The sequence below is a fragment of the Telmatherina bonti genome, assembly GCF_933228915.1.
Source record: "Telmatherina bonti genome assembly, chromosome: 19".
Lineage (NCBI taxonomy): Eukaryota > Metazoa > Chordata > Actinopteri > Atheriniformes > Telmatherinidae > Telmatherina > Telmatherina bonti.
In genome coordinates this window covers 26,747,262-26,768,280 of record NC_136617.1, presented here as the reverse complement: position 1 = coordinate 26,768,280, position 21,019 = coordinate 26,747,262, and the positions used below count along the sequence as shown (strand labels likewise).

Below are 21,019 nucleotides of genomic sequence, written 5' to 3'. Positions count from 1 at the left end.
TTTCCAAGACAAAATGTAAACTTTAGATGAAGCTACGGCTATTTCTATTTATCTAACTAATCATCTAACTGATCTGTTTATGTGAACATTCGCTCCGTCAGGTGGATTTTGATCAGCTGCAGGAGAACTTGTGCCAGATGGAGCGACGCTGCAAAGCCTCATGGGACCACCTAAAGGTGATCGCGAAGCATGAGATGAAGCCCCAGCTGAAGCAGAAGATGTCTGACTTCCTCAAAGACTGCGCCGAAAGGATCATCATCCTCAAAATAGTTCACCGCAGGATTATAAACAGGTACTTCCAACCTGACAAGTTCATTTCCACAGAGAAACAGATGGATTAATGTTAGAGCACAGTGACATGATGCACTTCGTTTCCCCTTTTCTGCCGTCATTCTCTCAGGTTTCATTCGTTCCTGCTGTATCTGGGTCATCCAGCCTACAGCGTGAGAGAAATCAGCATCAACAGATTCAGTAAAATCATCAGTGAGTTTGCGCTGGAGTACCGAACCACCAGAGACCGCGTGCTGCAGCAGAAGCAGAAACGAGCCGACCACCGTGAACGAAACAAGACCCGGGGCAAGATGATCACGGACGTAAACACTCCAGTGAGAGTCACACACACGAAACACACGAAGACTTTAAACAGCTTTTTCTGTTTCTTTTTTTTGGTGCATCTTTTCACATCGTCCCTCCTTTTCTTTGATCTTTTCCTTTTCCTTCTTCCTATAGTCTGATGATGAAGAAGAGCGTGAGGTATCAGCGTGTGCTAGCCTGTCTGCATGTATTATGGTGTGTGTGTGTGTGCATGGATTCACTGACTTTAATCCAATCATTCTTTCCCTCAAAGTTTTTACTAAACTTCAGAAAGAATACAAGAATAAAATCCAGTTGGCGCTACATTTTCACGGGCTGGATGCTTCTTCTGATGCTTGGTCTTTAGCATGTTTGAATTCAAGTAGGAAATACTGATTATTTAGCTGTCAAACTGTAATCCTCTGCTGATGCGCTTCCTCTCAGCAGGGTGGTCGGTACGGCTCGAGCAGCAGTAACAATGGCGCCCCTGGTGGCAGCCAGGAGAGAGAGCAGCCTCAGGGTCTGGGTCACGCTGAGGACGCAGCAGAGCACGAGAACATGAAAGCGGTGCTGAGAACCAGTCTGACCAGCAGTGACAAGGAAAGCGGCGGCGTGCCGGGACTTCGGACAAGGACCAGATCACGGCCAGGACGAGGAGGTGAGGAAAGCTGCAGGTTCCTTAAAAGGTGCTGATTTAAAAAGGCTTTATTTACTCAACAAAAGCACGTCTCCCTCATTCACGCAGGTCGCACCATGCAGGCATGGACATCGCCAGTGGAGGACACGCAGACCTGCGGAGATGATGCTGCAGATGAAATCATGGAGCGCATAGTGAGATCAGCCACACAGGGTCCAGGAACCAGAACACAGCCCAGAGAGCGGAGGAGATCCAGGGTCAACAGGAAATCATGTATGACCCAAATCAAACTGCATAAATCCATCCTGCAGGCGTGAAGATTGTAGTGTGTTCTATCTGGAAACATGAGTGTTGACATGAATACTCGGAAACATCTGAATTTTTTTCCCACTTGTGCAACATATTAATGAGAACAACAAAAAACAATTAAGGAAACAACTCAATTGAATAATTATTAAAAATCAGGAAAGTAAAGTAAAACTCAGAAAGACTTTCTCAGAAAACGGACGAAGCAAAATTAAATCTATAAATGTGACTTCAAGAGAACATTTTCATTAACTTGTTAAAAACATTTTTTATTTCTTATTTATTTAATTTATTATTAGATTTGATAATCATTTTTAGGCAGTAGGTCAAGAAAACATGCCACCTATAGAGTGTTTCCATGACAACGTCGTCCTGATTGTATATAAAATGCTTGCATGTTAAAGACAGGACTGATTCTTCCCAACAATAAGCTGCAGAATTAAACCCAATTAATGTTAAATTTTCAACCTCACACTCTATAAAGCTTATGACGTGAACACAGAGGTGTATAATCCAGGTGCCACAAAGTAGAAAAGCAGTCTGAGAGCTGATCCAACCAGTCACGAAACCAGCTGATATAATCAGCTCAGCTCCACTAGATAGTGAAAACACGTGTTCTAAATGCACAGATCCAAAAACATGGCAGGACTTTTACTTTATTCTTACTTCTACTTCATACACCTCTGCATGTGCAGAGTGGTGGCACTCACTCATGTGTGAAATAACTCTCATTGTCTGGTTTTCCTGCAGTGAGGCGGACTCTGAAAAATGGCCTGACGCCAGAAGAAGCTCTCGCTTTGGGACTAACAGATTCTCCAGACACATAAATGTGATCGCCCGCCTGCTCCGGTCCTGACTGCTGTGGAAACTCACCCGGAAATGTCAGCGCGGCATCTTCTGTCAGCCTTCGCTCCACTTTTAGTTGTAGTCCACCAGCCACAAACCTCTAGAGGTTTTCTTTTTTTTTCTTTGCCAGCTGCTAAACTTGATTGATGTTGCAGAGTGAAAGATGCCACCAACATGATAAGTTTTGTTTTAAAATCAGCTTTATTTTGTGTTTCAAGCAAGAAAATCCTCCAAAAGAAGCAGAAAAGGGGAAGAAAGAATATGTCTTGAAGGCTCTAAAGTAAATCAAACATTTCTTTTATTTATTTAAACCTATTTTTAATTCATCCAAAGGGATAATTATTGCTTTAAGCTGTGAATTGTTTTGCTGTTGAAAAGGGCTAAAGAGGAATTTTAGTTGGAGTTTTGATCTCGAGCAAGCGTCGCTCCCTGATGAAGATGCTTGCAGTAAGAATTGTCCCATACGACAGCATAAAGGTTTGCTTTTACAGCTGCACATTGGAAGAGCAACGTGTGTATTTTCGGGATGTGAAAGGTTTTCAGTTTATTGAGTGCCTTTCATGTAAGACCAACAATGCTGTACCTTTTCTTGTTTTTTCTTGTTTTTTCTTTGCAATTGCTCTCCTTGTTTTAAACATCACCTCCTGCTTTTCCAGCAACTTGCAAACGGTCACATGGACAGGTGCATTTCTACCAAGCTCCAGAGCTGAAACAATGAACTTTTTCTCAGTATTTATTCACAAAGCTCGGACATCTTGCACCTTAACTGACGTTTGTAGTCTTTTACGAATTGAACGACTGATGAGAACGCAGAAAAAGAGGAAGTTTTTATCTCAGAGGAACTTTTTGTAAAGTGTAAAAAGACAAAAAGATATGGACTTTTTTTTTTTTTTTTTAAATAAATGTAAAAAATCAATCTTGAAGGACATGTAGAGAACTCTGCATTAAATGTGTAAATGCCCTCGTCAGCTGCCAGGTACAAAGTCTCGTAGTTTTACATTGTGCATGTTTAGTGAAGTTGTGTATTATTTTTGTAGAAACTTGTATTATAGTCTGAGAGGTTTTTTTCCCTGTGAATTTTAATTAAAAATACTCAAGAAGGATGCAATTATCTTTGTTTTGTTTTTTTTTGTTTATTTTTTAATGTTGCTCCTCACTGGGGAGAACAGAAAACCTTCACTTGAAATGCTGTGTTTACACATTATGCATTAAAAAGGAGAGATGAGGGGGGAAAAAAAGTGTGTTCATCTCATTCTTTTTCACACCTTTCACTTTCCAGTTGTACTTTTGCACACGGGCACGACTCTCCCGACCAACCTTTGGATGCCATAAACTCCACAGCTACAGCTCTTCTTACATTGTGACTGTTTGGAAACTACTTTGAGATTTTTCAGGTTAGCTTCCAGGTTTCTGGTTGTAGTATTGGCAGCCATGGCTAAGTCAATAAGTCTGCTGTGGGGGGCTGGATCCCCTCCCTGCTGGCGTGTTATGATCGCCTTAGAGGAAAAGAAGCTGCAGGGCTACAAACACAAACTGCTGTCCTTTGAGAAAGGCGAGCATAAATCTCAGGAAGTGTTGGAAATCAACCCGAGAGGACAGGTAAACGTAGCATGCATGTGCACTTTTAGGAATTCTGCTCATCCGACATGATGATGCTTGATAGAGAAGCTAATTTAAAAAAAAAAAAAAATGTCTTTGAAAGTGTGGAAAAGCTTGTTTTTCCACTGATCCTCGTCATGTTATGATGAACCTGCTGATGTCATGTTTTGATGATCCCATCATCTCAATGTCTGTCTGCCAGCTGCCTGCCTTCAAACACGGGGACAACATAGTGAACGAGTCAAGTGCAGCATGTTTATATCTTGAGGTAAACTTAGCTAAATAGACCATGATAAATATAAATAAAACCAACGTTGGGAGAAAAGTCTGATCTTCTTTTTCTCTCCTGCGGTGATAGAATCAGTTCAAGTCTCAGGGCACCAAGCTGATTCCTGATACCGCTGCAGAGCAAGCTCTGATGTACCAACGCATGATGGAGGGTCTCACCCTCACAGAAAAACTTAGTAAGTTACTTAAACTTCTACAATTACATGTGATGAAGAGTAACATCAGAAAGAACTACCTAACAATGAAAACTGTCAGTACAGAGATGTTGACTTCAGGTATTCTGTCTTAGATTCAGTTATCTACTATGAATGGTTTGTCCCTGAGGAAGAGCGACATGACTCTGCGGTGAAGAGGGAGAAAGAAAATCTGGCCGCTGAACTCAAACTCTGGGAAAGTTACCTGCAGAATGTATGTGTATGTGCACCGACACACAATTCTAGAGACTCACATGTTTGACAGCAATGATTCCTGTATGTGTTTTTCTGCATCCAGGTGGCTGCAGGATCATACCTGGCGGGCGCCTTCTCTTTAGCGGATGTTGTCGTCTTTCCAAACATTGCTTATGCATTTCGTTTTGGGTAGGTGGCTGAGTTCACCGCTAGCTGAAAGACTGAGACCAGAATATTGTTTCAGTAACACACAGATTTTGTGTTTTCTTTCTATTTTTAGGCTTTCTGTGGGACGTTATCCTAAACTTGCCAAATATTACAGCTTGCTGAAGGACAGACCCAGCATTAAAAGCAGCTGGCCCCCCCACTGGCTGGCCAGCCCACAGGGGTATGAGGTCCTCAAAGACCTCTGAGGGGGAAAAAAAATCTTTACTTTTTTTATTTTATAACTTTAACTTTGTTTAATCACAAATCAATAAAAAGAAAAGGAGTTTTGTCTTTTAAACACTTGCAAATTAAAAAGAAAACTAATGAGAAAAGCGCTCTTCTTGCAGAATAGCAAATGTGAATGTCCTTTTATGCTGGATGATTGATATGCAATTGAACAACCATTTGGAGAAGCAGCATAACTATGCAACTTAATTTATTATGGTAATGCATCAGGGTTCAAACCCATGAACATCTGAACAAGAGCCCATTTCTATGCTATGGCAGAATCATCTAAATTTTTTATCATTGGAACGGGAATGTTTTTTTTTGTTTTTTTTACACTTCCTGCAGCTTGGAAGCAAAAGAGCTTAAGATTTAAATGTGTAAAGTAGCACACAAGATCTATTAGATATAGATCAGCATAAGAAGTACAATCACCTGATATGATTTATGAAAACCCATCACCTGGATTTGAACTCACAATCTTCTGAATGAAAGGCAATTTATTTTATCACTATGCCACGACAATTCTTCTTCACACTTTGGCAGGAGTGCTAGTATTTTTGCCATTGGTATGGGATTGCCTTTGCCACCAGTGTGTAATCTGAATTTTTGCCCCATGGGCATTCACATTAATTAAATATACAACACAGACAGGGGTCTCGTTGCCCAGACCACTCTGTCTGAGTTCAGTGTAAAATACAGAGGATCTGAAATATGGAATAACCTGCCAATCTGACCTTACACAAATCCAGTTTAAAAAATCTAAAAAAGCTCTCTTCAGTCAAGAAACTTTCCACTAAAGCAGTAATCACTGTGATGCATTGTTTTATGTTTTGTTTGTTCTTCCATGTTTGCATATTTATAAAGTAAAGGAGGTTTCCTTTCGTCAAGCCCTTCAAGGCTTTTTGGTGACCTTCCATCACCATTCTTCAGTTTAACATTCATGCAACGTGTGTTTTTTCCTTTTCATGTGAAAAACTAATAAATCAAATCAAATTCTTTATGTCTAATATGAACTCTTGCTAGGTGGTTCTGTAAATGAAATAATTTAAAGTGGTTTTATTTGTAGTAAAGCTATGATAAAGGTAAATTACTGGGCGGAAGATTACTGCTTTCTATCCTCAAGGTCAGGGATCCCCACCCCTGGTCCTCCAGGACCAGTGTCCTGCAGGTTTTCCGAGTGTTCCTGCTGTAACACACCTGACTCAGACAAGCTCTGCACATCACATTGATTTGAATCAGGTGTGGTGCAGCAAGGACACTTGGAAAATCTGCAGGACACTGGTCCTTGAGAACCAGGATCGGGGATCCCTGCTCAAGGTGATTGTAGTACATTGTGGTATGAGAACTTCCCAAAGCATGTATGATAATGACAAATGATATCTTACATCCTCGGATTCAGCTGGTTGCATCAGCTTAGGATGGTTACAGTCCTCCCTGAAGGAGAAAAAACTGAAACCAGGTGTGAATGAATCATTTTAATAAATCCACATGGTTTTCTGTCAATTTTAAAGTCAAACATTGCATGACGTGTGTAAAGCAGAAGCTTAGCTGTGTGTAGCACCCACACCCATCTACCTTTCTCTGGTAATGAAGAACAGGTCATTTTTATCAAGTAATGACCCATAATGTCAGCAATTTTTACTGATTCCCAGTTTTAAACAGTAAAATATCAACTGATTTCCCATTAATCAATTAAATATTTGAACATTTTTCTGCTTTGAAAGAAGCCAGATGGGGTGACATATGGCTAGGCTTTGATCTGGATGTCTCCCTGATGAGGTGTCCCACTGGAAGGAAGTCCCAGGGAAGATCCTGGACAGACTGGAGGGTCTGGAGGGATTTCCCAATAAATGTGGAACAAGGAAAATAATGTCGAGCCTTCTCTGCTTGAGTTGCTGATTATATAAATTCATGCAGTGTTCCATTTCATCTTTAATATTCAATTTGTGTAAAAAAACTGAGATGTGATGAAGTATTACTCTTCAGTTAGAGGAAATTTTGAATAAAATAATTAAAGTAAGCAAAGGAAATAGCGGGAATTATAGATTAAATTATTTGGCTTGAAATTAGGACCTTTACTGAGGGTATTACTTCTAACTTGGTACACAATTGAGACTTTTTTTTTTTTATTTTTTTATTGTATAAGCCATTGTGTTCAAATCAAATGATTTTAGCTTCCTGTCAGCATGAATATTTTTTGTATTTTGTCTTATTATTCACTGGCATTACATTCAAGAAGTGGTTACAAATATAAATTTTGTATAGTATGACATTAGGAAGTTGCTGGAAAAAACCAACATCCACACAAAATAATACAAACAGTCTTTACGACAGATGACTACACAGTCAGTAGGTGTTTCTTCTCTTCTTGCAAGTTTTTATGACTTTCTTTTGTCAGTAAAGAAGAAACAAAATGTTGTAACTCGGAGACGATCAGGTTGGCGAACCTGAGCCGTCGGATGTAGTTTTCTCTTCCAGCCAGTAGGTGGCGATGTATGCTTTTAATGCATCTTGGGAGCTCTATGAACCGGAGATAACCTGTCCTCTGCAGACTGCTGTGGATGCAATCTGTCCCTGTCTGGAGCTGCAGGCGAATTCTAAAGTTTGCGAATCACAAAAATCTAAAAGCATGGCCAAGGACATGACTCTGCTGTGGGGCACCGGCTCTCCTCCCTGCTGGAGGGTCCAGATCGCTCTGGAGGAGAAGAACCTGCAGGGATACAACCAGAAACTGCTCTCCTTCGATAAAATGGAGCACAAGTCCCAAGAAGTGTTAGATATGAATCCCAGGGGGCAGGTATGAAGTAGACATAAGCAGATCCACTTTCTAATGGACATAAGACTTATAGACACTTCCTCAAATTATTCTGTAGTAAACAGTAAACAGCTTCGTTCCTTCTCCTGGTTTATGCGCAGCTAAAACCAAAGTCCAGGCAAAAAGAAGAGGAATGTTTTACTAACTTAAATAGTGCCAAACAAATGTTTCTGTATTTGAACTCGACGTAAGGCTTTTAACTAATCGTGAAGCTTAATTTTTTATTTACTGACAGATCGATTGCTTACAATGTCTTCTTTTCTCAAGCACGCGACGCCCGTTACATAACAGGGCCATTTTTGCTGTCGGTTTGGCAAAACCATAGACATCATATAAATATAGAAAACCAGCGTCACCGCCATATTGGATGGGTCTCCGCTTTCGTGTCTTGCTGCAGAGTCAACGTAGTTTCCCCACATAACATTTCTGTGGAACAACACACACAAAAACACTTTTCTACATAACTGGTTTATAAGTAATGTTAACACAGTGAATAATCTACTAAATGCAAATGATAATTTTTACTCCTATGAGGCATTTATGGAAATATATGATATTGATCCTTCACAAAGAGAGTTTTACATGGTAGCTTAAATACCTCTGCCTAGGAGGTTATCTTTTTTCTCCCAGCGTTTATCTTTGTCTGTTTGTGTTCAACATACATTAAAAAGTTATGGACGGATATTCATGAAATTTCCAGGACTTCTTAGGAATGTGAAAAGGAAGAACTGGTTTAATTTAGTTGGTGATCCGGATGACTGTTTGGATCCAGAAACACTCTCTAAGTGTTTTTCTGGGTAACTTTTGAATTGGAAAGTTTTGATACAATACTTTATTTTCAGACTTTGTACAACTGTATCTCTATATCCTCCTGACTACCAGGAAAAAAAAAATGTGTAACTACAAATGTCCACTATGGAGGACATTGCTTAAACATTTAAATGTTGTGGTAAAATATAGTTATATTTATCTAAGAAACGATTTAATGTGTTTATAAGATATTCAATGAAAATATAACTACAAAATTTCAAGTAAAAATCAGCACAAAGAAAAGTATTATGCACTTTTGCGCTTCCCATAAAACATGCTTGTTGCAATGGAGGCCATTTTTCTTGAATAGAGAAAGTTCACAAAGCCCCAACCCCACAAATGAGGTACCATTTAAAAGCACTAAATGTCCTCTTTAAAGACCAAAAGATGTTAGTTCAGTAGCATTCAGGGATATAAAAAATATTTAGGTTTACATAGGTCCTCCACAGAAGACAAATTGAACTACTGGTAGTCAGGAGGATATTGATAAATTAATAAATGTAAATAAAGGAAAGAGTCTGCCATAGTCAAGAGAAAACCAAAAACTATTCCTGTATTTTGTGCAGCATACGGTTGCAATAACCGGCGAAATATTGAAAGCAGGTCGTGTGGATTACATTTCACAAGGTTGAATAATAATTTATTTAACCAGATAAAAAGAGGTGAATCCAGATGCATCAATAAACAATCAAACATGTTAGTATCAAAATCATTTATACATTTATTTATATTGTAGCTACCTTATGTCTTAGTTAAATAGCATCATAAAAATATTTTGGCATAAAAGCATGTTGCTTTAAATATTTTACAATGATCTGTGTCATAACAATATCTCTGTCCTTTGTAACAAACCAAACTGTGAAAAAATATCAGGGAAAAATTCGTCAAGTTATTCTTGTAATTGGGCATACACCTTACAAATAGATGCATTGGAGGCATATTGGAGACCCATCCAAGATGGCGGCGCGACGAGACGTCAGCTCGCGGCGGCGGGACACAACGCAGCGTCTATGTATATTTTACGATGTCTATGGGCATAACCTGCCTAGTTCCACACTTGCGCATGCGCCAGTCATTGTTACAAGAACTGTAAATGGAGAACAAAACACTGAGGAACTGCTGAGTCATTGGAGATGAGTTTATACTACAGTTATACTCAGTTTATACTACAAGGCAAATAAAATATAACAGTCTCAATAGAAACTGCGAGAAGCTGAACACCTGTTATTATTTAATGATAATGGAACCATATAAAGCATTGTTCATTGTCATGCTTAGCGTGCCATCCTAAAACAAAACAAAGCTGACTCCTTCATTGTTCCCCTACCAGAATGCATCTATCTGTGTTAGTTAGGCCCAGTGACATATATTCATCTCTTTGACTTCTGTTAGAAAATATCATACACTTGTTTTGAAACAGTGATACTTCAACTACAAGCGATTTCTCCATGTTTTATTCCCCGCTTTAGTAATAAAAAGTGACCAGAAAGTTCTGGGAGGCCTGTAAACTAAACTCAAGTCTGATAAATACTTGAGACTAAAACCTTTCAGAACTTTAAAAGCTAAATGTATTTTAAAATCAGTTGGAAAGCACACAGGAAGCCAGTAAAGAGGTTTTAAAACTGGACCAATGTGAACGCTCTTTCTGGTCTCCCTCAGCAGATAAACTTCAGGTTTATAAAAGCTGTCAAGTCTTTTTTAGAAAAACCAGAAAGCAGAGCTTTGCAGTAATGTAATCTACAGGTGGTAAAAAGCATGGACCAGTGTTTCACATTGGCCTGACGGAGGAACTGTCACACTCTGGAAATATTCCTGAGATGAAGGAACCTCACCTTTATTGTGTTTTTTAATCAGATATGTAATTTCACATCTATAAAACATAACTGAGATCATTGTTCAGTCAGGATTAGAATAAACTGATTTGAATATTAAAAAGTAGTTCCTGGTGTCTCTCCTAATGATTAAAAGGGAGTTAAATATTTGTAAAAAAAAAAAAAAAGTATGATTTTAAAACCTTGTAAGATTCTTGTAGCTGTATGTCCACCTCTTCTTCCAGTTCTAACTAAATATGTACTTAAACAGAGTGGTGGGACTTTATTTAAAATAAGCGTCTGTGCTGAGTCATGTTTCAGTTAAAAGCATGCAAGCATTCATCGTCATATTCAGAGAACTGAGGCGAGGATGAACTTTACGCTACTTTTTTCAGCATGTGCACAGATTTGAGAGTCCTCTTCATCTGTTTGTTGCTCTTAAAGACAATCATCAGTTGTATTTTTATTAGTATGCCTAAAAGCAAAGCCAAAAGTTATATGTGAATGATTAAAATGGTAACTGACATATATAATAGATAGTTGAATGACATCCTCAATTTAAAATTCATCATTTCAGACATTCATTTAAACAGTATCATTTTATTTTGGTTCTCATAGCTTTGCAAATTTTTTTGTTGTTGCAAATATTTTTACAATAGAGAAGCTGATATTGATAATAAGTATAAGGAAACCCGCAGTTTAAATTTATATAGTCATTTAATTAATACTTTTAGGAGAAATATACATTTTCAAACAATTTAAAGTATTGAAATAAGCTAAATTACATCGATTATTGGTTCTGAGTGTCTGTTTCATGTAATCACCCAGCCATACATAGAAGTAGGTCAGTTTAGGGACCGTTGTGACAGCACAGTCCGCTGTAGTATTCGTTTCATATTTTTATGACTATGAGTCAGAGTTTATGTAAATGTTCCTACTTGCTGTTTTTCTTTTATGTTTTTTTTTTTTTTTCCAGCTTCCGTCCTTCAAACATGGAAACAACATTGTGAATGAATCCTGTGCAGCTTGTTTTTACCTGGAGGTGAGGGATCCTGTCCTTTAGCTTCAGTTTCCAGCTTTTTTTTTTTTTTTACCCAGTTTAATAAGTTCGTACGTCTGTCTTTAGAGCCAGTTCAAGTCCCAGGGAACCAAGCTGATCCCAGACAAAGTAGAAGAGGACGCACTGATGTACCAGCGCATGTTTGAAGGACTCACATTCTATGAGAAACTAAGTAAGATACTAGATGGCGTCTGCTGTAACATGAGGAATGTTGTTTGACCCATTCTCCGTGCTGTCATTTATTTCCTTCAGTAAGAGTTGTGGAGGTGTGTAGACTGTTAGACACAAAGCAGTAAAAATATCAAGTGTTATTGGCTGAAAACCAGACGTTTTCAGGTGATTTCACACAATGAAGTTTGAAACAAAGCCGAATTGATTTCTGTTCAGATGGATTTTTTATCAAACTTGAGACTCAAGTTAACCTGATAATCCTCTTTTTTTGTAAATTACCAGTTCAATGGCGGGTCCTTTCATTTTATTCTACTTAAATTAAGCTAACTGGTTTTCTGTATAAACTAATAACTACCATTAAAAACTGTCATATAAATAACAAATTACAGTTAATAAGCCAGTTCTCCTGAATAGGAGTTGTAATTAGTGTTAAAGAATGTATGAAATCATTATATTTATTCATTTTTCCTTATTCCAGATGCAGTTATCTACTATGAGTGGTACGTCCCTGAGGGAGAGAGGCATGACTCAGCCTTGAAGAGAAACAAAGAAGCTCTGACCACTGAGCTCAAACTCTGGGAGGGTTACCTGCAGAAGGTGTGTGAATAAGCAGTATAAACCCAAACCAGCGCCACATGATCTTTATTCCTTCATGCTTGCTGTATTTTTCTGTTCTTTCTGTCCAGCTTGGCTCTGGCTCTTGCCTGGCCGGACCGTCTTTTACGCTGGCAGATGTGGTTGTTTTCCCGACGGTTGCCACTCTTTTCAGATTCGGGTAAGAGAGAGGGGAAAAGACGCAATCACCTTCCTTCTGTTTCCTCTTTTCTTTCAGGTTTGATTATTAAAATAAGTTTTGTTGTTGTTGCCCCAGGTTGTCTGCAGAGCGTTACCCTAAGCTGGGAGAGTATTACGCTCTGCTGAAGGAGAGGCCCAGTGTAAAGGCCAGCTGGCCGCCTCATTGGCTGGAGAACCCCAAAGGACAAGACACACTTAAAGACATCTGAAACACATTTCAGTCGGATCTGGGAACGCGCTTTTGGTTTTCTCTAGTAGCACTTCTGCTCGAAATTGTTGCTTGAGCTCACTTAGTGGAGCAGGATGATTTTCTTGTTTCTATATAGGCGGAAGAGGAAGTTAAAAAGTATGTTCGGAAGTATTACTGATACAAAATCTGATTTTCTTAGCGGCACATTTTTGTCTGAAGGATCTGATAAACACAAGTTATGTGAAGCTGTTTGTCACCGGAAGTAGACATGGCGTTTGTTTTCCTTTAGCCCTCATCCATTGTGTCTGTTCAGCTACTGTGTCAAGGCTATTACAAAAGCACCTTATATATGATTTCAGTCCTTTGAGTGAAAATGTGGTCCTTCTGTATATATTCTGCATGTAAGTGGGTTACCAGGGTTATAGTGATAGAAGAAGCCTTATGAATCAAAATGAATGAGTCTCGTTGGTGTTCAAGCTTTGAAAGTGAGATATATAATTTGTACTAACAATAGAAAAGGTATGTGTTGATGCTGAGGGCATGACTTGTGTGTTTTATGGCTTGTGCTATAAACTGGTTTACCCTGCTCAAAGGTAAGTCACTTGTCCCCTGTTGCCAGGACTTGGCTTAAGCTGCAGCGTGCGGCAATGAATTGTCAGCATGATTTTGCATTTCATGTTGAATTTGCAACGTCTTCAAAGCAAAACTCTGTAATCGGTTTGTTATCTACTAATAAAAAATGGGTTTTTGTTGTTTCATATCTCACTTTATTAGACCCGCATTTAAAAGTAATCTTGTCTTTGTTCATAATGACGCCACAGATGTGGCTTTCCTTGCTTCTCCCCACATAAGCCACAAATTAAAGAAGCGTTTACCGTTGTGTTTGCTGAAATTAACTCGACCATCCTTTTCAAGCACGTCCTCCGAGTGAGGCGAGGAAACTTTCATAAAGCGGATCTAAAAGGCAAACTGTTGGCAAGCGCTGCACACAAAGGCAAACACCAAAAGCAACACATAGAAATAAAGAACATAGACATAAAACACAGTCAACTATTGCACAACAGGAAAGGCTAAAGAGTTAAAGGTCATCTTCAGCATTCTTCCCAGAATTTGAGGCAGAAAAAGCAAAGGAACAATCTTCCAGCTGGCTTGGCCTAAACCTGGTAACCATCAAGAGTCTTTGGCCAGAAGACCTTGAAGATCTGTTTGGAGTGTAATGATATAAAATATCTAGCAAGTAATGGGGGGGGGGGTAAAAAAAAGTGATTTAAAAGCAATCAGAAAATCTTAAAATCATTCCTCAACTTGATGGGGAGCCAGTGTAAAGAAGCAAGGGTCAGGGTGATGTGCTCATATTTACGTGTACATGTTAAAAAAAAAAAAAAGGAAGAGCAGCTGAATTTTGAGGAAACTGAAAGTAATGTGTTGTTATTGTTTGGAAACCTTTCATGGTTTTCTGGTCATTAGATGAAGATGTCTCTAATAAGGCAAATAAAAGGTTTTTTTTGTTTTTGTTTTTTTTTTTACTTCCCCACTTCCATGAAAATGTCAAATGGCAAATATCTTATTAAATTAGTCATAGTAGGTTTAAATGGATCACTAACAGGCGCTGCTGGTACTGGTGCTTTAACACTTTGAAAAAATAACAAAAAACTGATTAATATTTATTTGATTTTCACTGGTCTTTTATCAAAAGATATGTTGGGTTTGAACAGAAGCTCACTTTATGGACATGTCCCAGATAATAATACAGCTTTTGATCAAACTTTTCCATCCAGTCAATGAACAACAACATTTACAACATATACAGTCATGGAAAAAAAACCATTAGGCCTCTCGCTTTCCAAAATTTCAAAACAAGCAAAGCAGGCCTTCTCTGTCCCATGATTTTGCAAACATCCTCCTGCTTTACTGTTGAGAGGATTTTGAACCATCTGAACACGCTGCCGATCTTTGATGTTGTCATAAAAAGGGATGGGACTTAATTCCACCAATCCAGATCTTTACAACCCGAACTTGCTAATAAGGCAAGCTTGTGTGGCACCTCAGGCACACTGATCCTCTGAACCATCATAACCACAGTCCACTCTGAAACCATGGCCAAGAGCATGACTCTGCTGTGGGGCTCCGGCTCTCCCCCCTGCTGGAGGGTGATGATCGCCCTGGAGGAGAAGAAGCTGCAAGGCTACAACCACAAGCTGCTCTCTTTTGAGAAAATGGAGCACAAGTCAAAGGAAGTGTTTGATTTAAATCCCAGGGGACAGGTAAAGAGAAAGCTCACCTGCATGCAGCACAGCATTCATAATGCAGAAACTACAGTCTGACTGTGTTTAGATCTGAAAAGGATTTTACAAATTTACATTACATTTAATTAATAGTGTTATTTTGTTCCAGTCTGGGCATTAAATAAGTAGATACATAATTTTACACATATACATATTTATTGTTAAAAGAATGAAAAAATAAACTTAAAACAAGAAATAGTGGAGAATATGATTGAATAATATTGATAAACATTTGAAAATGTTACATGATACTTTGGGTAGCTGGAATTGTCAGCTACTGACATGTAAAAAACCTTTTGAAATAGGTAGCTAGTCACATGAACAAACATTTGCATTCTTTACATCTGAATGATGCTAAACTTGAATGTGTGTGGGTTGTTTTCTATTGCTACATTGAATATGAATTACATTTTTCTATCTCTGAATAATTTAACATAACAGCATGTTGACTTAGCAAACATATAAGCTTGTTTTCAAATGTCTAATTTTGTGAATAAACTTGACATTGTTTGATAATGGACATGACAGAAATTTCCATTGTTAACATACAGTACCATCAAGTACTGTAAGTGAAAACTTATTTGCTTCTTTTCAAAAGCAGATGACATCTTAATTTAAAACTGGGTGATAAATTACCAAAACAGTCTAACCATATGATTAGGAGAAGCTTATTTATACAGCAAATTTCACAGATTAAATGCAACAATATTATACAATTATACAAGTACAAAATGAAAACCAAGCTACACACACACACACACACACACACACACACATATATATATATATATATATATATATATATATATATATATATATATATATATATATATATATATATATATATATATATATATATATATATATATACAAAAAACACAGAAACAAGAAACAAGACAGGAGGGAGATAAAGAATAGACAGAAAATACAACATAAAACAAAAAGACAGAAAAATATATTTTATATATTTATATAAATATATTATATATATATATATATATATATATATATATATATATATATATATATATATATATATATATATATATATATATATATATGTTATATAATATATATATAATATATATAATATTCTATGTAATTTAAAAACCTGGCTGAAGAGCCTGAAGTGGCTCCCAGTATACTCATCATTATACATCAGACCAGCTCTTAATCCCTCTCCTTCTTGTTTTTCAGGTTCCAACTTTCAAACATGGAGACATCGTCCTGAATGAATCCTACGCTGCTTGCTTTCACCTGGAGGTGAGAGAGCCACTCCACCTGCTAGGATGAGTTTTAACATCACCAATTTTAACATGTATCTGTCCTTTTTTTCTTTCATAGAACCAGTTCAAGTGTCAGGGAAACAAGCTAATCCCAGACAACCCCAAAGACCAGGCACTGATGTACCAGCGCATGTTTGAGGGTCTCCAGTTTTATGATAAATTTAGTAAGTGAACAACTCAAACCAAAAGATCTGCTTTGACTCTGTATCTTCTGTTCTGTCATCGGCTCATTTTAATCATTTAAAACTAAGACTGTTTTTTTTAAATTTTTTTTATTAGATTTCTTGCCGTTCCAGAGATTATGTGCTTTGCTCACTATTTGCTCTTTTCTAACATAACACACACGCTTGCATGTGTAGCATTAAACCACCTGCCACCTGTTGGAGCATTAACCCATAAAGACCCAACCAATAAAAAATTATCAGATAAGTCCAGTTTTTTAATATAAGGTCTTCTTTTTATCACTTTAACAAAATCTAAATTTAAAAAGTACCCACATTTAAAAAAATATATATTTACCATTTCTAACTACAAGATCTGCGATGGACTGGCAAGCTGTCCAGGGTGTACCCTGCCTGTCACCCAAAAGCCAGCTGGGATAGGCTCCAGCTTCCCCGCGACCCTGAATTGGATTCAGAAAATGAATGAATGAATGAATGAATGAATGAATGAATGAACTACAAGATATGTTATTTTTTTTAGCGTAATCTTCTGCTTTCTGGTGTCCATTTAGGGGACAATAATCAGATTGTGTTCCACAGGACTTTGAGCAAAGTTTGTACCATAAAGTGTTGCCAAATGTCTCAGAAACTGTATCATATATGTCACGCTAGGTTCTTATTGGTTAAACTTGTCAACTCCTGTCTACTTCCAACTAAGTCAAGTTTTTATTAATATTTTGACAACTGATCTTAATCTAAAGAAAAAACAAAACATTCATGATAATTGTTTTTACAAGTCAGAGTTCATATTACAATAATTACTTTTGCCAACATTATGCACCTTGATGCAAATGTTTGTTAAAATACTGCTTAAAATGATGTTATTATTAACATTAAAGAGACATTAGTGAAAATGTTGCTTAGTTTGAGTGAAAGTAGTTTTTGGAAATCTTTTGTTCCTCTCTGCATGGTTCAGTTATTTAGGTTTAATCAAAGACCAATAATTCCTGGACTTTGAACTCTCGGTCCTGCTGTGAGCCATTAAAGCTGGATCTTTTACTGTTTTACATCCTGGTGGGATTCCAGGCTTGACGTGGTTCTTTGTTCAGTCATAAAATGACTTTAAGAAAGTCTTGTCTTTACTTTCTTTTGTTAAAAGACAGAAAAGATGTTTACACACAAAGATTTCTCTTTAAATCTTCAATTTTGAGAAAATGACTAAATTCATTAAGAAATATGGATAATTTCAGTGGCAACTTGCTACTGAACAGTGGAACGAGTTTATCCTTAATACTAGCACTAATTAATGATGTTTAACAATGTAAATGCTTGAGCGATGTTTTGAAGGTAATCAGGCTGCACTTTTAATACAACTCCCAGCATGTGTGTGAGGTTCTGTGTCTGTTCATTAGGAAGTTCTTTGGTATAATCATTAACCTTATCAGTGTTTGGGTTTTTGAAATATTTGTACACTGCGATTAGGTTAGCGGTTGGGCGAAGTGACAATCCTTCTCTAAACCTTGCATCATGTTCATAGATGACACCTTTTGAAATGCTGTTTTCTAGTATATTCATTGGTGACGATAGTTTATTTGCAATTTTACCACTTTAGTGGACATTAGGAGATTCACCCAGCACATTGACACTTACTGAAAAATAAGAAAATATACTAATAAAATTTTATATATACACAAACACATAATTACTAAGTTTTACTATAATAAACAGGATAAGAAAATAATAAAAGTAAATTTTTTTTAGAATATTTCTATTCTATAAATATGACACTAAAATATTTTACAAATATTTGTATAGAATATTTTAAAAATTCACATGATATCAAAGACAAAGAAAAGCACCTCTGTACATGTCTCTAGAAGTAGAATATTGTATGTGAAAAATGTGGCATTGATTTTTTAAGCATCAGAGGGTTAATGATTATCTTGTGCGTGTGTGTGTGTGTGGGTCTAATCTTAATTTTTATTTTTAATTTTCCAGCTTTGGTTATCTTTTATGACTGGCTTGTCCCTGAAGATGAAAAGCACGAATCAGCTTTGAGGAGAAACAAAGACGCTCTGACTGCTGAACTCAAACTGTGGGACGGTTACCTGCAGAAGGTGTGAATTGACCCCACACACTCAAACATCTTCACTGATGCGTTTAAACTTACTCTCTTTTCCTTTTCTTGCCCTCTAAGCTGGGTTCGGGCGCTCACCTGGCAGGGCCGTCTTTCTCCCTGGCCGATGTGGTTGTTTTCCCAACGGTTGCCATGCTTTTCAGGTTCGGGTAAGAAAATCGAATCAGTAAAGATGAGATTCTGTTTGCATTTTCCCTGAGCTTTTCCCAGTTAAATAACTTCCTGTTCCATACTGTAGGTTGTGTGCCAAGCGTTACCCTAATCTGGGAGAGTATTATGCGATGCTGAAAGACAGACCAAGCATCAAAGCCAGCTGGCCTCCCCATTGGCTGGAGAACCCCAAGGGTCAAGACACACTGAAAGACATTTGAAATACGCACATTTGGCAACATTTGTCTTAATTCCCATGGAAAATTAAAAAAGGAGCTTTTACAGAAATGCGAGTTGTTGTCTTATATTGGTTGTTTTTGCTTTGTCATGTTTTTGTCAAGACATTTTTATAGAAACTCTCTGATACACACTCTGACTGGTTTGGCTGCATTAACCAAACTTTCTTGCCTCTCAACCATACATTTGGAGTCTGTTTAATGAATCAGAAAAATAAAGTCTAAACTGAATATGCAGTAAATGCATCCATGTCTAAGTCAATGCATCAGCTTGTGATGGAGTGGCTCCAGCTTCCCCCCTTAATTAGACTTAGTAGTATAGAAAATAAATGTATGAATGAGTAAGTCTAAAGTGAGTGGGGATCACCCCAAACAGGATAAAGCAGGTGTAGAAAATGGTTAAACAGGCCTTGAGTTTCTGACAGAAGTGAAATGAGATATTCTGTGTTGCTGTTTGACTCAAACATTTCCCATTTATATCGCCATATCCAGATGAACCCCTGCTGAGCATCATGTCCCAGTAACTTCCCTCATCACAGCCAGAGAGCATTACAATAACTGCTCTTCAACTTTGCTTTTAACTCACTGCTATCATGATTTCACTGGCTGGTAGAAACAACTCTGCATGTCATCTGCTGAGCACTAAGCAGTGATGTCCCTGTATGCCCCCCCATATAGTGGAGGCATAATATCTGGGATTTGTAGTTTTTTAAGGAACAGTATCCAGCTGGAACCAGTGTGAAATGATCTGATGTCCCAACTAAGTTTGCTGTTTTGTAGTTATGACGTCCTCGGATAAATAAGACCTGAGGAGGGTGGTGAAGTCACATGGCCACTTACTGAGGGCTTAACCCAGGGGGTGTCCAGCTCCAGCCCTCGAGGGCCACAATCTGTCAGGTTTTCTATGTATTTCTTTGTCAAAATACATGAATCCAATGGATCAGTCGTTGTCTAGAACATCATTGACTGTTGGATCCCTTCAATGGAAGCCAAGTGTGATGGAACAGGGATACAAAAAAAACCTGCATGACAGCAGCCCTTGAGGACCGAATTTGGACACCCCTGACTTAACACAACAACGCTGTTTGTCAACAGCAAACAGTCATTTGGGACCCACTTCAGGCTGGTTCCTCTTCAGGCAGACGTATGTGGCCTGAGGAGCTGGTTGGTGCAGTTCTGCAATGATCACTCCCCTCCTGAGTACAACAATGTGCTTTTAAAATGTGAACCATAAAACGCAGCAGCGTTTTTCAGTGCAATGTGTGCAAGATTGCCTTTATGTTCAGTAAATTTAGTTAATATTTGCAAGAAATATTTTCTGTCATGTTTTTTGTAGGTTTAAACGGTAATTATTGCAATTTTTTAAGCATTTTTAAGAACTTTAGTTTTAACTTTTTCTTTTTAATACTTCATTTCAACTCACAATATGTCTTACAGTGCACACTGAATGATATTGCAACAATTTACAAAAGAACTCAATTGAGGAAAACAAAAAAGCCATTGTTTGTATTTAAGGCATAACTTTGTTTTTAACTTGTATTGAATCTTTTTGATGGACGTCTTTATGGGTGTTTTTGCTCTTACTGGTGTCCTGACTGGAAGGTAAAGTCATTCTGCCCTACGTCGCTGACTTGATAAAAAAAAACTTTTTGTAAATGAGGATAAAACTAGAAGTTGTTATGGTTGGTTGTTTTTAGACACATAACAGTGAAACTATCACTCTTTTGAGTTGTAAAACAGAAGTTTAATGCTGTGTAAGGCCAAACTGAACTGATAATGCCCAGACTTTTTGCTTTAGGTGGATTGAATCGACTTTTACTGAGTTTGAATCATTGAAGAGAAAATGTACCTTTTCTGCATGCATTGTATTGCTAACTGGTATACTGGGTTCATAATGGTAACTAGGCAACAGGTAATGACTCTCTTAAAGGTGTTTAAAGTCTGAGAGTAAGAGATAAAGCCAACATATAACTGGTGGGTGTTGTCGTTGTGAACGTGATGGTATGACATCCTCGAAGCTGGTTTACTATGCAAGACCA

The 21,019-nt window shown here is 37.7% G+C and overlaps 4 protein-coding genes across 5 annotated transcripts in view; all 4 read left to right on the top strand.

The window, feature by feature from the left end:
* The window catches only part of fhod3a (formin homology 2 domain containing 3a), a 58,496-nt gene extending 54,909 nt beyond the window's left edge, over nucleotides 1–3,587 (top strand). Inside the window, exons 22-27 of one of the 2 annotated variants that reach the window (XM_079259007.1) lie at nucleotides 102–292; nucleotides 401–605; nucleotides 730–753; nucleotides 1,021–1,231; nucleotides 1,319–1,483; nucleotides 2,267–3,587. In XM_079259007.1, coding sequence (XP_079115133.1) covers nucleotides 102–292; nucleotides 401–605; nucleotides 730–753; nucleotides 1,021–1,231; nucleotides 1,319–1,483; nucleotides 2,267–2,343 — 873 coding nt within the window. In that variant the 3' untranslated portion in view covers nucleotides 2,344–3,587. Of the gene's footprint in view, nucleotides 1–101; nucleotides 293–400; nucleotides 606–729; nucleotides 754–1,017; nucleotides 1,232–1,318; nucleotides 1,484–2,266 lie in introns of both variants that reach the window. The other variant, XM_079259006.1, reaches the window with a different exon arrangement.
* Nucleotides 3,588–3,793: 206 nt separating this feature from the next.
* On the top strand, nucleotides 3,794–5,051 carry LOC306769824 (glutathione S-transferase A-like; the record flags this gene model as incomplete). Its single annotated transcript, XM_079258556.1, has 6 exons — nucleotides 3,794–3,961; nucleotides 4,164–4,229; nucleotides 4,320–4,425; nucleotides 4,539–4,657; nucleotides 4,742–4,827; nucleotides 4,919–5,051. 6 exons carry the CDS (start codon nucleotides 3,794–3,796, stop codon nucleotides 5,049–5,051), a joined length of 678 nt encoding a protein of 225 aa, XP_079114682.1.
* Nucleotides 5,052–7,601: 2,550 nt separating this feature from the next.
* On the top strand, nucleotides 7,602–13,480 carry LOC306769822 (glutathione S-transferase A-like). Its single transcript, XM_079258554.1, has 6 exons — nucleotides 7,602–7,870; nucleotides 11,486–11,551; nucleotides 11,636–11,741; nucleotides 12,219–12,337; nucleotides 12,427–12,515; nucleotides 12,612–13,480. Exons 1-6 carry the CDS (start codon nucleotides 7,703–7,705, stop codon nucleotides 12,742–12,744), a joined length of 681 nt encoding a protein of 226 aa, XP_079114680.1. The 5' UTR covers nucleotides 7,602–7,702; the 3' UTR covers nucleotides 12,745–13,480.
* A 1,341-nt stretch (nucleotides 13,481–14,821) lies between these two features.
* LOC306769823 (glutathione S-transferase A-like) lies at nucleotides 14,822–18,965 on the top strand (the record flags this gene model as incomplete). The annotated part of the gene is made up of 6 exons (XM_079258555.1): nucleotides 14,822–14,989; nucleotides 16,208–16,273; nucleotides 16,355–16,460; nucleotides 18,456–18,574; nucleotides 18,655–18,743; nucleotides 18,833–18,965. The coding sequence occupies 6 exons, from the start codon at nucleotides 14,822–14,824 to the stop codon at nucleotides 18,963–18,965; spliced, it is 681 nt and encodes a 226-aa protein (XP_079114681.1).
* Nucleotides 18,966–21,019: the final 2,054 nt, after the last annotated feature.